The sequence below is a fragment of the Parasteatoda tepidariorum genome, chromosome 7 (assembly GCF_982258835.1).
Source record: "Parasteatoda tepidariorum strain Cologne lab strain chromosome 7, Ptep-v5.0, whole genome shotgun sequence".
NCBI classification, from domain to species: Eukaryota; Metazoa; Arthropoda; class Arachnida; order Araneae; family Theridiidae; genus Parasteatoda; species Parasteatoda tepidariorum.
In genome coordinates this window covers 12877449-12896511 of record NC_141761.1, presented here as the reverse complement: position 1 = coordinate 12896511, position 19063 = coordinate 12877449, and the positions used below count along the sequence as shown (strand labels likewise).

The window sequence follows — 19063 nt, the reverse complement described above, 5'->3', positions numbered from 1 at the left end:
CCACATGTAGCAGTCCGAGTAAGGTTCGAGGGCTTGCGGTATTGATTCTCACTAAGCTGTTCGACTTAAGCTCATAATGTGTTCGACTTCGCAGGTCGGCCGTTGACCCATCGAAGCGGGAATGCAATTCTCTCTACAGAGGATTATAATTGCAATGGCATGTCTTCTGATCATCTTCTGGGATGTTTCCCAGACTGTCGCCAATAGCCCATTGTGCAGCTCTCGTGTGGCGTAAATAAAATACCCACTTACCTACTTATCTCTGATGGTATTTTTTATCTAATGAGTGCCTAACAATATTTGATGTTCTCCAAAGGTGTTGGAACTGGTACACTTTATGTGTTGCTTGCGGCACTGCTCATTGAAAACAAGGCAATAAATCACTTCTTTTTTATCCTTTATTGCTGAATTTTCTTTATTCAACTTCTTTCACGATAATTCTATAATTTCAGCTCATCTCTCTCAAGATACAGAGGATAAAAGCGAGAAGTATATACATCCTCTTCATCAACTGAACTCTGTGACCGAGCGGGCTCTGTCGCGTAGAGATAGCGGGTTCAAGTCCCATCGTTCACCCTGGTGTCTTTGTGATGTCCTGATACGTACTATCTGTTCTTAAATTTGACAAATATCTTATAAGCCACTTCTGTTATGAGCAATATAGCAGTACTATTTTATTTGTCATTTTTGATCGTATCAAATACTCAATATTCTTACCAAACAAATACAGTCGAATCTAAAAACGTCATGTACCCACTATTGAGTTTAGTGATGCGTTCAAAATTGATACATCATACCCTCATGAATATTGAAGCATAAAAGTTTTAATATAATTTTGAACGAAGTAATTTTAGATGACAAAATTCGCAATTGGGAACAAAATCATTCGAATGTTTTTTGAAAAATTAAAATTTCAAATTAAGGTTGTTGTTTTTTTTTTAAATTTCCTATCTGAATTCGGCTATTTGAACATTATTCGAACACACTATCGTTTTAATACTTTTCTTACAAACTCCCTTTTTTCAATATTGGAACTCACTCTCTTTTTATCTGTACAGTCCGCAAAAAAAAAAACGAATCACCCTGAATAACTTTCGTTCTAATGATCGGATTTTCACGAACTAAGTGTCAATCTTAATGGTTCCTGGGGGTGACCTCAAATATGCTAATTAATTAGTTCTAACTATTAATTAAGTTACGAAATCAGACACAAAAACGTACTTTCTCTGAATAAACATATATTTTTTTTTACATATTTGGATTTCTAACCTTCAAAATATAGGGGGTAGCCGCAATCTGGGAAATATGGTCCCCATAGTTTGGTCAGGAGAGCGATCCAAAGTTCGTACCTCTTAATGTTAATTTCACTTTTTACGTTTTTAGTCATATTTTTAAAACTATTAAAGCAATTCAAAGAAAATTGCACCCACTCATGAAACTCGATTACCCAAAGATAATTTCATGAAAAAAATAATTTTTAATAATTATTTATTATTTTTTATTATTTAATTAAATTGAGGATGAAAAAATATTGAATTATAAGGTATGAATTTTTTTATACAATATTAATCTACATATTTTTCAATTGAAAAATCTAAAGTTTCAACTGTTTTTATTTATTAGAAGCTGAGAAAAATTAAAACTAATTATTTTTAAAAAAATAATTTGGCGACAATGAAGAAATGATTAAATGGGGCGATTAATATTAAAATGTGATAAACTTGCGAGGAACTTGACTTCGCGCGCGTAGCGTAAAATTTCATTCTATTTTTTTCGCTAATAATCGTTTGCTAATCTTTTTATTTTTATTTCTTTCAAACTATAAAATAGGATATTTCTTTTTTAGTCGTTTAATATTTTATTTTTCTATTTAGTAAAGAAATTTGAATAAAAAACACTTTATTAAACGAATGTCTAGTTTTATAAAAGTTTGCTTCTGATAGAATATGATTGATTATACACCAGATTGTGCTAATTTAATGTGATTATTTTTTGATTTTGTTTTTCAATAACTGATACAATTTCGATAATATACACACGTATGCATAGATTTGGAGTAATATATTTATCAATTTCTTGATTATATATTTCATAAATATTAATAAAAATACGTAGTCAACATTTTTTAGCATCTCTCACAACATCGCAAATTTCTCAACATCTTATTGTGTAAACTAACCAATAAAGGAAGGAACACTTAAGCATAGCTTGCCTTTAAAAAAAAATCATAAAAATTTCTAAATTTGTTATTAAATGAAAATTATGTAAAAAAAATTAGATAACTTACATAATATTGTTTTAAGCTTTTGGTGGTTTAAATAATAAGTAGTAAGATAACCAAGTGAAGGAACAGTTCTTACCAGTGAATAAACACTAAATTTTCATGTGAATGAACACTTAATTTTGAGAATGTTTGATACTCGTTAGGAATCCATAGGCCACACAAATGTCTAAAAACAAGATTTTTCTTGGAATTGCAACATATAACCACAGTTAACGTGGAAAATGTTACTTTTTTTTCAGTCATGGAATGGAAAGTAAAATATGTTTGAATACATAATTTAGAGAAAAAAAATTTCATTTTTTTCCACACAGTTTAATAGTCAATTCTAAATTATGAATGTTTATTATTGTGTAATCCGATGATGCTTTTATTATTATTATTATAATTAGATCACTTTTTTGTTTACTCTTTTCCCCATATTTTTTTAACTTCTTTTTTATCTTAAGTATTTTTTTTCTCTTCGTCATACTTTCTGCTTTAACTTTTTTTCAGCTCTTTCAATCTCTTTAAATTTTCTTTCTTTTTCAGAAGTTAATGCAAAAAAGTAATTTATTTCTTTTTCTTTTGATTTAACCTTCCTTTTTTTTCCAAATTTTTGGCCAATGTAAATGTATCTTCGAAATTTCTTTTGATTTTCCAGTACCATTTCTAGAATTCCTCACTGGATAATAAATGAGAAAAAGGAGTTTCGAAGTTTGAGTAAAATCCATCTCTCATTGACTTATATCTAGTGAGTCATCAGCAGTACTTAACTTACCATTTAATTATGGAACCGATTGTTTTTGCAACTAACAATGCCTCAAGAGGACTTATCTCAAAATCAGTTTTCAAGATACTTTCATTATCAATGTTAGTTGTATCAGCTTCAGTGCCAAAATTTGATTAACCAAATGTTCTTTTTGAAATAAATTCTTCAATATTGAGAAATGCACAGGCTATTGGATATTTGGGAGATTAAACTTTTCTGTCAGGGTTCCTTTAAAAATCTGCAGCATAACTTGTGAGATTTCCATCTCAAGCTTCTGAAGAAATAGCGCATCGTTACTCTCAAAGCATGTGTTTTGTTGATAAGCGGTCTTGCTCATTAACTCTTGGTGTCTATTTTGCATGCATTTGTTCAACGTTTTCTACATCGAATGGAAAAATATCACATTTCATAAAAGCATTTTAACTTCATCAGTTGATGCCTCAAAATCTTATTTAAAAATGAATGTAAAATTTTCTCGACTTATTGTTTTGCAATTCTTTTGTTTTCAAGATCTAACGGGAGATTTCAGTGAATTAGGTAGAAAAGTAAACCATAAAATTTGCTTTGATGAACAAAAATTGTTCAGTTTCAAATTTATATGAGATTTATACCTATCCAGAACAAGCAAAATAGGGAATTTGATAGCATTTTTAATTAGCCATGGGTAGAAACATTTGAAATATATTTGTAAAATGTTGCTGCGATCATCGTTTCATTTCATGAATCGCTTTTTCCAATGAAATATATAGCAGGGACTGATTCTGTAATATCTCAAAGAATTCTTCAGTAAGGAAAAACTACCAAGGGAGGTACTTTTTCTTTTCTGGGTACTTTGGAATATAAATCCTTATAATTTTTAGGGAGAAAATTTTTTCCCGTTTAAGGGCAGTATTCAACTCTTGCTTCGTCCGCATTGTAAATGCAATCACTTTCTAAAAAGATGCCACGGCTACTTCCCTCCTAAAGATTCTTCTAAAGTTCTTAAAATCAGTATTTCGAATATTATTCTCTAAGGGAAGTTTTGCTTTTTGAAATTATCTTCGCATTGCACTGAGTCATCGGTGGATGTCGCCTTAAAAAGAACTTCACCCATTTTTTACCTGGATGATTGTCTTTAAATGGATTTTTCCTACCAGTTCCCGTCAGGCCATTAAGGACCGCAATAAGATAAAAATTTAGCTAATTATTGGCACAAAAGCCTGCAAATAAATTTTCCATTCAAGCTTTTATTATTATATTTAGTCAGTAAACATAGTTTATTAAGGTGTCTAAGGTATGATGTAATAACTAATCACTATATTTATAAAGATAATAAATAATATAAAGATAAATTTCAATTGTAAACGGAATTTTTTGATGTCCTTAAATTAAAACATTAAGGCTTGCAGCAAAAAAAAAAAAAAAAAAAAAAAAAAAATTACTGCATTGATTTTTTTTACAAAGTAGTGAATTATTATTTTTTCAATCTACGAACCTGTGCCTATAACTTATGTAAAACTTATTTTAATGTAGAGTGAAATAATTTAAAATGTTGTGTAACTAAATGGATAATCCCAAGAAACTGAATGGAAAATATAATAACGTCAATGATTTAAAAAAAATAATGGATGATAATAAAAATAGACATGTTTTGAGCGTCCAATAATAAAAGTCACAAGTCATTCAAGCCTGACAAGTCTTGAGAATGGGCGATTATATTTGAACGCTCGAAACATGTTGACTTTTGTTTCCCTCTTCATATGTTTTGAAGCCAGTTGTTTTTATCGTCAATTATACTGTTTTACATTTGGGTCTTGATCATTATTTTGATAAGGATTTTACACTCGTTAAAGTAAACATATGCATTTTAATATTTTAACAGGATTTATGTGGTCTTTGAAAACGTAAGCGAATCCATATTGTATAAATTATATTTAACCTAAAAGTTAAAATTTTGAGACCAGATATTTTGAGTTAATGAAATTAAATATTTTATCTTTTAAGTTTTTGTGCCCCCATTTCAGTGTCTTAAAAATCTTACGAGCTCTGTTTAAAAAGAAAGTATCAGATATATATAAGAAAACAAATTAATCATAGTAGCAGTATTTGGTCGTAAATGTAGCGTATCTTAATTGAAGAATATGCTGTGCGACATTTTATGGTCAATTTGCCAACGTAAGTTTCAGAATGTATCGAAACATGAGGATGCTATTTGCTAATCATTTTTATCCAAAGAAAACCATGTAACCTAAATATCTAGCAGAATGAAGCGATTTTTTAAACAATGAATCATACAATGTGCAACATATTATTTCAATATCTTATTCTTAAACATAACATATTTCAATGTTTTTAAAATGGCACTAAACATTCAGCAATTCCTTGAGTTATAGAAAAAAGAAATCTCGTAAATTATAAAACCTTGTGAATTTGCATTAGAATTACTAAACATTTTTTTTCTTTTTTTAAAACTTTCTTGCCTAGAAGACTCGATTAAAGCTGTAAAAATGATTATCCCTAAACTTTCGTATATAGCTATAATAAGTTATGTTAATTTAATTTTAGTATGAAATCCTTGAATAAATATAGCAAAAACAGCATAATCTATATAATATCAGATAAAAAGTTTATGTATTTAAATTCTAAAAACTTAGAAAATCATAAATAATTTATAAATCGATACAAATTTTCTTTTCAAAGGGGATTAAAAAAAATTTTTTTTTTTTTTTGCTTTTTGGAAAAAAATCAGCTTAAAAATTGTCTATTGCCTAGAAACTTCGAGATATTTACTGCTAGCAATTAATTAAACCTCTCCCAGCAATCACAAACATTATTTCAATTTTTTTTTCAGTCAGAGCGTGGTTGCCTAGCAACCTAGTAAAATGAAGCATTCCTCTTTTGAATTAGTCAATGGGTTATCTTAAAATATTAATTTGCACAGGCGACTTTTTTTGGCGGTTTTCTGGACTATCGCCAAATATATAAACCTTTATTGCTGCCCAATTTACCACCCAATTTTTCTAAAATTTTGTCTACCCCCCCTAAATCAAGTGCCTAGATTCAAAATATGTAAAAAAAAATATATGTTTATTCAGAGAAAGTACGTTTTTGTGTCTGATTTCGTAACTTAATTAATAGTTAGCACTAATTAATTAGCATATTTGAGGTCACCCCCAGAAACCATTAAGATTGACACTTAGTTCGTGAAAATCCGATCATTAGAACGAAAGTTATTCAGAGTGATTCGTTTTTTTTTTTGCGGACTGTACACTAACCGAATATAATATTATGAATTTTTAAACCCACTCTCTTTTGAACAATTCTCCAACCCACTACCTTTTTATTGGTACTTGAACCCTCTATCATTTAACCCTCTATCACTCGAATCCACTCATTTCTACCGGTTTTCGAACTTGCTATCTATTGTCTAATCCTGGAATTTACTATGATTTTAATCCACTATCTTTTATCGGTACCACAGAAGAAGTAGCATACCCTGAAAGTCGATGGACGCAAATTTAAGAGGATGCCGTGTGGTGTATATTAAAATATATTAAGATAAATAAATAAAAATAAATAAATTGGAAAGAGGAAATTTTTAAAACACCAAAATTTTTTGAATGTTAGATTGTGATTTATTCAAAAGCATTTAAAATTCTTAAAAATTTAAATTTTTAATGCTTAATTACAATTCATTCATTTATCTATTTTTTTTCTAAGAAACGAAGACAAAAAAATTTAATATATCTTTTTTTTTCAAAGGAAAGTGTCCTGCAGTGGACTGATCGTTAAGACACGGCTCCCAGCAGATCACCGAAGTCAAGCATCACTGGCTGCGGTCAGTGTGCAGGTGGGTGACCACTTGGATCAGTCTGCGTAGGGACCGAGGGTGTGCGGTATGGGTCCTCGTTAAGCTGCTCAACCGTAAAGTGCACGACTTCGCGTGGTCGTCGGGCTACCGAAGCGGGGGTGCCATCCCTTCTGCAGAGGATCAAAATTGTGATGGCATGTCTTCGGATCACCTTCAGGGATGTTTCAGACAGTCGCCAATAGCCCATTGTGCAGCTCTAGTGCGACGTAAGCGAACTACTACTTCAAAGGGAAGTAGCGTTGTATGAGATCGCAAGTTAACTAGACACACCGGGATGCGTCCTGGTGGGGGAGTCCATCTCTGCATTGTTTTATTCCTCCCACAGTGGTAATGATTGTAAGATCGCCGAAGTCTTGCATTTCTTGCAGTGGTTAGTGAGAGGGAGGGTGACAATTTTAATCAGCCCGTGAAGGGACAGAGGGTGTGTCCAATCGGTCCTCGTTGAACTGTTTCACAGTAAAGTACTCGATTGCAACAAGCTTAAAGATATTTTGCCAAACTTTTGGATAATTTAAGTATTTTGCTAACAGTCTCAGTACAAGTATTTCGCATTCTTTTAGCAAAGTAAAATCCACCGAAAACCTATTTAAGATGCACAAAGGCACAAGTGAGTTTTATAGCAATGATTTTCTATCGAAAATTAAACCTATAGACAATTGATTTTGAAGATTCTATTTGCTTTTGCTGAACAACGAAGTAAATACGTTTTAATGTTCGTATATTTCTTTGTCAGAAAATACTACAATGATAAAAAATATTACTTTTAATAAATATTTATATTAGAATACTTGAGGTAATATTCTCATTCATTAAACTGACGGATTTCATTTTTTGATTTTAATCGTGTATTTCTTAAATCAACATTCTGGGGTTTGATATAGATTTTATATTTTTCTGGTTGTAATATTGTAATTTTAAAATGTAAAAAGCAATTTTATGCAGCATTATGGCTGCACCAGAGAGGCAATTTAAAAGGTCTATTTTTAAAGATAACTTTTTCAAAATTGAGCACTGGTTAAGGGGCATTGCCCGGTATACATTTGCCCAGCATACAATATACTAACGGTTTTTGAAGGACAAGTGCCCAGTATGCATTCAACTCCGAACACTGGTGTTTCTCCTAATCTATCCTCAGCAGTTACTTAAATTTCGAAAAAGTATAATAATATCAACGAAAAAATTTATATCAAATCAGATATTACAAATATTTTGGACATTCACCAAAGCGACTATGTGATTGTTGACGTTCATTGGAGAAAGTCGACATTGTCTTGATTTCAGTCATTCACAGTGACATATATACAAAAGAAAAGTAAGAACCGGTTAATGAATATTGTAATTTTTTTCTTTCAGAGGATTGTAAGTGTCAAGATTGGTGGAGTTGCATAATGTCTCAAAATATACTGTAAGCCAATTATTATTTTATTTCTATAATTAATATTCTAGAAAATCATATGTCGATGTTTAATAAGCTATGCGAATCAGAAATTACTACCTAAAATTACTGATACGTGTATTGAATTTATTTCTTTTCATTAAAAAATTTAAAAATCATCATATTCATCATAATAATTATTCATCATAAAAAATTTAAAAACAAAATCAACAGATAATTTTGCAACTTGAAATTATTTAAAACATTGAAATAACATAACATAAGTTAATACATGATCTTTAAATAAAAATGAATTTTTTGCATATGTATTTTTGGTAAAAACAAACTATATATATGTATGGGTGATTCTCACGAAATATAACAATTTACAGTCACTTGCTAAGATTTAATAGTAAACTACTAAAAGAGCTTTTTTTTAAAAAAATTTAATAAATAGCATTGTTGTTAGCATTTTAAAATAACCTTGTACTAGCATCGACTGTTTTCTATATTTAAAAAATTCAATTGAATTTCAAAATTCCATGTTTCTGGAAAGTCACAAACAATGTTTCCAATAATAATTAGCTTCAAAACTTCCTATAAATTTTTGAATATCTAGTTTTATCTCAACCGGTTTCTAGATTATACGCAGAGGGTATTATTCACAAAAACTGCGTTTAAAATAATTTTTTCTGTCAATAATTTGTTTGTCACAAGAAAATCTGTTATTTTCCGGGCTACTTTTATTTAGTGGTTTATAACCAAAATAGATAGAGCCAGCAATCAATATCTTATGTTAATAGATTGATTAGATACCCTCCTATATGAACACGTCTTATTTCATGAATAAAGAACCAACTTTCTGGTTCAAAATCTACTTCAAAAAAGTTTTCAAGGTGAGTAGGTTTTTGTGTTGTCATTTTCCTGGCTTCTTGAAATCATTAATAACATAAACTACATAGATTTATCTGAGTTATTTCAAATAATCCTGTTGTTTTCTGCAGAAAATAAACGTCTTAGGCCAAAATATTAAATTAAAGTTATATGCTATAAAATGGCGAATTTGTCATTATCCTGGCTTATGAATGCCAGGACATTGAAGTGTTACCAGAAATTTTTTATAACTGCTAATACTGTGAAGAGATAAAGCAAATTATAACCTAATACTAAGTTTATGTATGATTGTAATAAGATTGAATGTAATCAAAGTTATTTATTTATTTAATGATTAATTATTTTACACAATTTTATTCTGTACATATCAGCAACAAGAAATGTCTTGATTCTTTCTACAGTAGATTAAAGAATTAATTTAAGTTTTTCATACTCCATCTAACATAGAGGCTCAGGTTTTGTTACTTACTAATAGCTTAAAATGACTGTTTTTTCAAACTTGTAAGCTGATATGTCATTTTCCTGGCATTCAAAATGTGGTAAATGTCAATAAACTACACGGCTGTCTGTAAAATATTAATAAATGTAACTAAATAAATATACAAAGAAATATTTAGATTGTTTTGATGACTGTAAATTTGAAGAAAATTTTGTGGTCCGAATTGTCAAGTTTCCTAAGAATCACCCATATAACAGGTACCCTGTTGAACTATTATATTTCATTCTTTTTCTCACTCGGTTTTTTTGTGCTGGACGAGACATGCCGAACCTACAGTTTTATGTTCAATGTTGCATTTATAATCCTCCATCAACTGTTATATAGTATGTTGTAGATATCGTTGTATATTTGCAGTGTTCTTGAATTTTTTTAAATGCAATTCCGTCATTGACATGCATGCCGCTATATGGCACGAGATATGCATTTCGGTGACACGCAAATGTTCATGTTAAATTATTATTTTTAATTAGGTACCGGCATTCCAAGAATATCACAATACCTACACGTGTGACCCATGATGTCAGTGCCAGCTGATAAGCAAAATGGCGTGTTAAAATTCAGCTAAGAGGATGGGAAAAGGGCCGTTAACGGCCTCTGGCGCTCAGATAAATTTTGATGATGATGATGAAAGTTGAGCTAAGTTTCTCTACATAAGTTAAAATGCTAATTAACGTGAAGTTAATTAAATACACTCCGTATCACAAATGGACTTTGTTGAAATATAATTCTTTCTCGTCTGCGTCTTTCATTTAACTTGGATTTATTAGTTGTTATATATTTTATTGTTATCGTGTTATATTTTTGTGTACGTGTACCTGGCAACTTCGATGCGTAATTAGTTTATGTTCTAAATGGCTTCTTGCCTGTCTTTGTGTTAAGTAAGAAATATATAGTGAAAGAATATAAAATGTGTCACCTAAGAGAATTGATATTTCTAGGGCTTCTGGAAACATAATGAAAAGAACAGTTGCTAATGTAAACAAAAACCCACGTTTCAACTCCCTATCAGGTGCAAGATACCAACACTACTTCAATTGCAGGTGTCCGATTACATTCATTGAAAAAAACTCCAATACTTTCAAAAGCGGGAAACATAGACCCTAGTGTACATAGTGACATAGACTCCTCAACAATGAAGGCCGATGTCGTCATAAGCTTTATCTTGAAAAGTATGGGTGTTTTAAAGATAGGCTCCAAGCTAAATTTATAATTTAAAAACTTGTCACGTGTTTTCGTCTATAAATTGTAAGACTATATTTCTGGTTTAAGCCAAGTTAATAACTAAACAGCAAAATTTTCTACATAAAGTAATTCTGTGGTTTGATATAAAAATTTTGACTTACAGACTGAATTTTAAAAATAAATACCGCACGCGGAACGCCGAAAAATATTTTATTGTCCTTTAACTGACATTCTATACAATAGAGTGTAAACACAGATACTCTCATTTTATTGCTCATATCTTAATATCGTTTCGTTCGACACCTCAATTTCTCATGCACTATGATTCTTCATTAACACCAATCGCGGTTCTTTAACTGCTGTGTAAACAGGGGTGTCAGTTTTGCAAAAATAAGGGATTGAAAACGAATCATAGTTTTTTTCTTTTTATCGCTAAAAAGGCATTCAGAGAATTTCTTTTTAATCGCCAGAAAATCCGTCTTTTGAAGAACTGAATCTGTGATGTCTTTAATTAAATTCCTACTTATTAGTTCACACTGTCTCTATATCTTGTTCAAATTTTTAATCATTAATAAAATACTTTTTTTATGCATTCACTCTCAAGTTCAAATACGTTTTTTTTAAACTTGTAGCAGAACACTTGATACAGTTTTTTCTAATATGAATTCATTATATAAATTTAATAAATTAATTTTAGTTTTTTTATTGGAGAAAAAATTGTTATTATTTAATAAAAATCAAGCAAATTTTTCTTTGTTAGGACTTTATATTACTTGTTTGTTTCAGAGGTGAGAGTAAAATCCAACCCTATCATTTCTCGTCATGCAGTTTGCAAGATTACATCAGGGCACTCCGAGTGGGACATGGAATATGCCTTTTCAACAAACCCAATCAGGTGATTTTATTGTTGATGATGATGAAAATCAGTAGATATTTTAAAGAACAAACAATATCTTCAAAATATCTTAAGATATGTGAAAAAACATCTGCAGAAAATCCAATTATTTATTTCAATAGTATCTTGAAATAATTCAAATGATTCTCTCCATAACATTTCTTTGAAATAATTTGAATTATTCTTTTAAAAGCGTCTTAATAAAATAATTGAAATAATTCTCTCCGTAAAAAATGCTATTGAAATAATTTCAATTAATCTTTCAATAGGAAGCTATTGAAAAAAATATCAATTATTCCTTCAATAGCCAGTTATTGAAATAATTCGAACCTTAGAGTGGTAGTGAAATAACTTCAGTTATTCCTTCAATTGCGTCTTAATAAAATAATTGAAATAATTCTCTCGGTAAAACATGCTATTGAAATAATTTCAATTAATCTTTCAATAGGAAGTTATTGAAAAAATATCAATTATTCCTTCAATAGCCAGTTATTGAAATAATTCGAACCGTAGAGTGGTAGTGAAATAACTTCAGTTATTCTTTCATTATTCTTTCAATTGCGTCTTATAAAATAATTGAAATTAATCTTTCCATAGAATGTTATTAAAATAGCTTCAATTATTCTTTAAATAGCGTGCTATTAAAATATTTCAAGCAATTCTCTCCAAAGCACATATTATTGAAATAATTTCCATTATTCTTTCAATTACATGTTATTGAAATAATTTAAATTATTCTTTCAATTACATGTTATTGAAATAATTTAAATTATTCTTTCACTAGGCAGTTATTGAAATAATTTCAATTATTCTTTCAATAGGCAGTTATTGAAATTTCAATTATTCTTTCAATAGCATGTTGTTAGAATAATTTCAATTTGTCAATGATTAGCATGTTATTGATATAATTTTGTTTACAGCTTGAAGATTTTCGTACTTGTGGTAATGGAGTTATTGAAGACGGAGAACAGTGTGATTGTGGTAGCATAGAAGTGAATATCATGTTCTCTAGCCTATACATAACACTTTAAATTGATTAGTAGGCGTTGGTCACTCATAAAATTGATTTATTTATTCTTAGGAGTGCCTCCAGAGCGATCCCTGTTGTGATCCAATCACGTGCAAGCTGCGAGTAGAAGCTGAATGCTCAGCTGGACCTTGCTGTGAAAATTGCAAAGTAAGTATAGTTTGTCTAAAGCTTGAACTCCCCTATCCATTCGTCTGGTGGTGACTATGGTAAAGAGCTGTTTCAAGTTGGGGTGTGGAGTCACTGTTTAGGACAGGTTTTGGATCGGCTAAAGAAAGCGAATCTTTTTCTTCGGTCTACTGAGTCAGACCTAGAGTGAAGAGAAGCTAAACTCCCTGAAATGTGCTATTCTTGCTTCCATTATAGCAGAAGGCCTGAGATTTTGTGGCGGGGGTTGTTCTTACCGTAAACGAACTATCGCAGTTTATCAGAGCTTATTTATTTTTGAAACTATGATTATCCTTCTTAACTACATTTCTATTTATTTGGGGGTTTTTTTCAACATGTGAGGGAAGGAAATCTTGATTTTGAATTTTATTTTATTTTTACTTTATTACCATTATTGAACAACCGACCCAATTTTTTGGTTTACAAAAACTAATGTTCTACTTACCCTTGCAATTTTGAACCCAGTCCAGAAGACAAGGAAATTCCTGGATCAAGTATTGTGAGAAATTTGCCTTCGGGGAGGACTTTTTGATGGAACTAACCCGAACATGGAGAGGAAGACCACGACAACCTTCCACGGTTAGCCTCACGGCAAGGGGACTCTAACCCATCCGTCTACCACTGAAGATATTTCACGTCAGCACTGTGATCGATGCAAGCCAAATGCGGAATTCGTATCGACCAACCATCCCCGGGATTCGAACCTGGTTCACCTCATTTGAAGGCGAAAGCTCTCGATCACAGCTCAGATTACCTGTAACTCTTAAGAGGAGGCAATACCAAAAAATATAGAAAGGAGAAAAATTCCTGAATACGTGGCTATCGCCGTAAACTGCTCGGCGCGGTTCGCTATACCAGAAAAACAACTTACAGTATGAATAACATACTCAGGTTTAGCAGAGCGTTTTGTCATATTAAGATCTAGCTCGTGCGCATAAGAAGCGAAGTGACAATCAGGAGTTGAACATTCTTACATGCATGCCGCCGTTTTATTCTTTCTTTCGATACCAAAATGTGTAGGCAGATTTGATTAACATGGATGACGTAAATGCATTCTCAAATAAATATCTAAATTTTAGTAGAATAGTAAATTTTTAACATTAGTGTAAAGAACAAACTAACAATAAATAAAAACTTTTCTTCCTCACCTCGATCCCTGTATTGGTTAGGAGGAGAGAAGGGTGCAAACCCGTTTATAGAATATCTGCTGTTGTTTTTTAATTCCTACTGTTAGTTCACACACTATATCTTGTTTAAATTTTTAATCGTTCATAAAATACTTTTTATTCAATCATTCAAGTTCAAATAAATTTTTTTAAACTTGTAATGAATGACACTTGATGTTAATACAGTTTTTCAACTATTAATTCATTCATCAAGTGGGAATTGATTTTTTAAAAAAAAATTTTTTTTGTTCTTCATTGAAAATGTCGATTCAACTAAAACGAAATGTACATTAAAGGCGATAATTACAAAAAAAAACCTGCATAAAGCATCAAAACCTTTTTTTTTTTCAGTTGCGACCTGCTGGACATCTGTGTCGTCCTGCCTTGACCGAGTGTGATATACCGGAATTTTGTGACGGTAGATCAGGACAAGTAAGTAAAGAATGAAATTTATAACATATATATATATATATATATATATATATATATATATATATATATATATATATATATATATATATATATATATATATATATATATATCTATGAGTTATAACTATAGTAGGTGCATGGCGACTTCACCAATGTTTATTTAAAAAAAAACTAAGAAACAATGTGTTCAACATCATTTTTCACCGTAGTTTGTGAGCAGTGTACAGTATTTTATGTGCAAAAATACTCATAATGATAAACACTTTTTTGCAACCAAATATGCCAAATTAGCCTTTATGAAAGCAGTAACTGGGGAAGGAGATTTAACTTTGAACTGTACAAGATTTATAAACAACCCGATATTATTAAATACATTAAAATTAATAGAATGAATAGGATGACCCACGTGATTCGAATGAGTAATGACGATACAATGAAAAAGATGCTGTTTTTTGGAGCCACTGGAACAAGAAAACGGGGAAAGCCATGGTAGAGACGGGCTGACTCGTTGGAGTCTGATTTTCTTGCAATTAATGAAAAGAATTAGAGATCAAAGATAAATTGGAAGTCTTTGTGTAGAAATCTTCAGAGGAAGACATTGGCCCACATTTAGCTGTCTGGCCAACTATGATGATGAATGAAGAGAACTGGAGATCAAAGATAAATTGGAAGTCGTTGTGGAGAAATCTGCAGAGGATGGCATTGACCCACATTGGGCTATCTGGCCAACTATGATGATGAATGAAAAGAATTGGAGATCAAAGATAAATCGGAAGTAGTTATGGAGAAATCTGTAGGGGAAGGCATTGGCCCACATTGGGCTGTCTGGCCAACTATGATGATGATGATGTTTTTTCAGAATATTAGTTGTCGAGGGTATATAAATGGTGAAACAGTGTGACACATGGTGAAACATTTAAGAAAATGGAGTTATGCGAAGCATGATTTGCTGTGGTTTGCTTAGCGGAAAGCCTATTTAGTCCTAAAATTTTGATTGCGCCCTTCGTGGTCTGAGGGTGATTATGGTCAAAAAAGGCATTAAAAATAAACATAAAAGATTTTTCAACCTAACTCTTATGATCTTGACTGCCTTATCTGACTTCTTTTTTAAGAAATGCGAAATTGCATAGCCATAAATAGCTTTCAATTGCTCAGCAATGTTCAACGTATTGCTTAACTTAGAAAAATCGTCGTTCTTATAGCTTAGTTGTTGTCGTAAGGCATTGTTTTGCATTCTAAGATTTCGTATAGAGCTTCATTAGTCGTATAAGCGCTCTATTTTTAAAAACTCTTCAACTAGTTTGATGTCTTTAAAAGTATTCTTTTCTACTCAAATGGCGCAAAATTAAATTCTTTAATGAAAATTTTGCCTATTTTATGTGAAAATTGTTTGTTTTTGATCGAAACATCTTGGGAATTTTGACCCTATTTTGATAGTTTTTTATTTCTATATATGAAAGTTGAGCTCCATGTTTGTGAATGTGCTTCACTAGCGTAACTCTTCATAAAGGAAGTATACTTTCTTCTAAATTCATTAATTGTCAACGGGAAGGATATTTCCCACTTATGATTAATGCGACCATCTCTCGAGAACTTCAGAAAATATAAGAAAAAAATACTAATTATGAGAGCTTTGTTTACATAAATGGGACGTCAAGGAATGAGGTATTTCCTTTTGCGAATTTTGTGTTCATTCATTTAATCATATCTCATGGAGTTTATTTGTAGTTATGAACCTCGGTTATAATTCGGTATATTCGGTAATCATTCGATAAATTCGGTTATAATTCGACAAATTCAGATATAGTTCGGTAAATTCAGTTCTTTATAAATGCAGTTTAAGTTTATGGATGATTTGATACAGAAGATGAAAATTTAAAATTTCGGAATGGGGAAAAGGTTTTTTTTCCTTGCTCCCTTACTTCGCTAATCCTGCTCACCTCCTTAATCAGGGTGCGTAGCTATTTTTAAAAAGGGTTTAATTTTCTATCTTTTAAAAAAATATTGTTTCTTTACGATATCGATTGTCGTTATAAATTAGAAAAAATGCATGATTTTCTCAGCAATAGTTATCAGAAACTAGTTATTTAACATGATTATGCGAAGTTTTTGAAAATGTTTTCGAATTTCATTGATTTTATGTTTATAAATTAAGAACTTTAAACGATAGAAAAAAAAAAATTTTTATTACTGCACAGATCCTAATCATGATTTTTTTTTTTTATAAAAATGGTTGAAAATATTTTTGAGTGCTTAAAAAGTACTTAAAAGGAGCTTATTTTTTGTTGAAAAATCTGGCTACGCACCCTGTTAATTGCTTCGGCACCTCATGGAGCCAGCTATTGGTTGAGCAGGAGAAGATATTCGATGTTCTCAGGCGACGGAGTGTTTTGGCTTTCCTTCAGCATGGAGAGGAGTAACAACAAAATTTATAAAATTCTCGCTGCTATAAAGAATTCTCTTAAGATTTTTGGTTATAAAGCCAAATAAATTTCTTTTTTAATTCTTTATTCTTAAAGCCAAATAAATTTCTTTTTTTATTATAAATCTCTATGAATAGTACAATTATCATCATTAAAATACCAAAAATATTTAAACATAAGCTTACTAGAAAAAAAAATTGTGTTGTGATATTTTAAAAATCAGTTAACTTTTTTTTGTAACCATAGTGTCCCCTTGATTTGTATAAGAAAAATGCGAGCCCCTGCAATAAAGGAGAAGGCTTCTGCTTTCACGGCGACTGTCCCGCCCCTGATACTCAGTGTGAATATCTCTGGGGCTTTGGTAAGTCCTTCACGCTTTTTCTTTTTTATTCTTTTTTCAGACTGCGTATGGTTTTATTTATTTTATTTTGTAACCGTCGTTGCACAGCCGATCCAATTTTTGGATTCAAGACTACTAATGTTCAACGCTGTAACCTTGCAATTTGGAACCCAATCCAGAAGACGAGGAAACTCCTGGATAAGTACCCCCAGAGGTATGATTTGTTATGGGAACATCGAGTACCTTCGGACTCGACAGATTGAACGTCACTACCATTCTGTCACCATTTACTTAGTTTTGAAATTTTGAACCCGATCCAGAAGACAAGAGAACTACTGGACCAAGCATTGGGAGAAATTGGCCTTCGTGGAGGTCTTGATGGAATTAACCCGCATTTGCGTTGCATGGAGAGAAAACCCACGAAAACCTCCCATGGTTAGCCTGACGGCAAGGGAACTCTAACCCATAATCCCTCTACCACTGATGATATTTTGTGTCAGAAATAGGGTCGGTGCGAGCTGGGTGAGGATTTCAAATCGATTCCAGGGTCAAACCTGGGTCACCTAGAGCGCTCTATCTCCTGAACCACCACGGCTCAATGTTTTTAACTTACCGATTTTTGCAAAATCTCTTATTTTTCCCTTACGTAAGTTTGATATTTTTTCACGGGTGCATTTCACCAGACCTGGAGCATGCGCACTATAAGGGGGTGCCTTTTACATATAACTACTTAATCGAAACTTGCAGAGTTAAAAGTTTTTTAACGAATTTGAACACGCAAACAAAAAGTCTCCAATTTTATATATTAACCCTGATATTCCTGTGACGCATTTTAATTCACAATGTTTACTTATAAAGCATTTGAAAAAAGAAAGTACAAAAATATTATGGCTTATAAAGAGATGAGAAATACTGTAATAATTCTTTTTTTACTAAAAATCATTATGATTGTCATTTGAATAAGGAAATTTACAGGCATAAATTTTTGACTTATTTACATAGGATTTTAAAAGAATGACCATACTTTGGAAAACAACGAAGCTTTGCTTTTACATAAATATGTTGTTTTTTCATAACAAATATACACTTTACTCAAAACAATTTCTTCTTTTTTTTTGTTATGCAGAGATTTTGCTATTTTAGCACGATTGTGATTCATAAATGATTTGCCCCATTAATGCATGTTTTTAATGCCTCAATACTCGTGCGATGATTTGCATTAACCTTTGCCTCTTGCAATTCTGATCTGAAAATTATGTCGGAAAAATTTTACTGCCACCCGATTTGAATTGCTTTGGTCTGCTTGCGACGGAGCTCCGTCTTGTTGGAATGTCTACACACTGTTCTTGAATCATTTTTTCAAAAGTTATTCAGAGTGGTTCGTTTTTTTTTTGGCCCACTGTACATACATACCGGAAGCTCAGTGTCTCAGTGGTGGCGCTTCGATCTCTCGCGTCACAGATCCTGGGTTCGATCCTCGGCAGGGCACGGTTGACTCAGCCTTTCATCCTTTCAGTGGCTCGATAAAGTGAGTACCAATCATACTTGGGAACTAAACACTGGGGTTTCCGAGTTCGGCTGACTACCTAATCGGAACATCCGTTCCTGCACCACGGAGCACAAGGTCAAGAAAACTGAGATGGGCACAGTAGTCCTTGGCCCTCTAGCAGTAGTACCTTCAAATATTTTATGTCCAATCGTACCTAAATGTTTACTGTATTTCATTTGATACTGCTAGTTTGTAGTAGCTATTTTGATTGCTTGTAATCATTACCGATTT

At 31.6% G+C, this 19063-nt stretch overlaps 1 protein-coding gene across 6 annotated transcripts in view; it reads left to right on the top strand.

The window, feature by feature from the left end:
- The window catches only part of LOC107447300 (disintegrin and metalloproteinase domain-containing protein 11), a 204670-nt gene that overhangs the window by 148846 nt on the left and 36761 nt on the right, over positions 1-19063 (top strand). For all 6 annotated transcript variants that reach the window (XR_015435316.1, XR_015435317.1, XM_087167335.1 and 3 more), the window contains exons 15-20: positions 8236-8287; positions 11619-11727; positions 12648-12719; positions 12809-12904; positions 14440-14520; positions 17190-17304. Coding sequence is in view for 4 of the 6 variants with exons in the window: in XM_087167335.1 (XP_087023461.1) it covers positions 8236-8287; positions 11619-11727; positions 12648-12719; positions 12809-12904; positions 14440-14520; positions 17190-17304 (525 nt within the window). In the remaining 2 variants the exon portion in view is untranslated. The remainder of the gene's footprint in view (positions 1-8235; positions 8288-11618; positions 11728-12647; positions 12720-12808; positions 12905-14439; positions 14521-17189; positions 17305-19063) is intronic.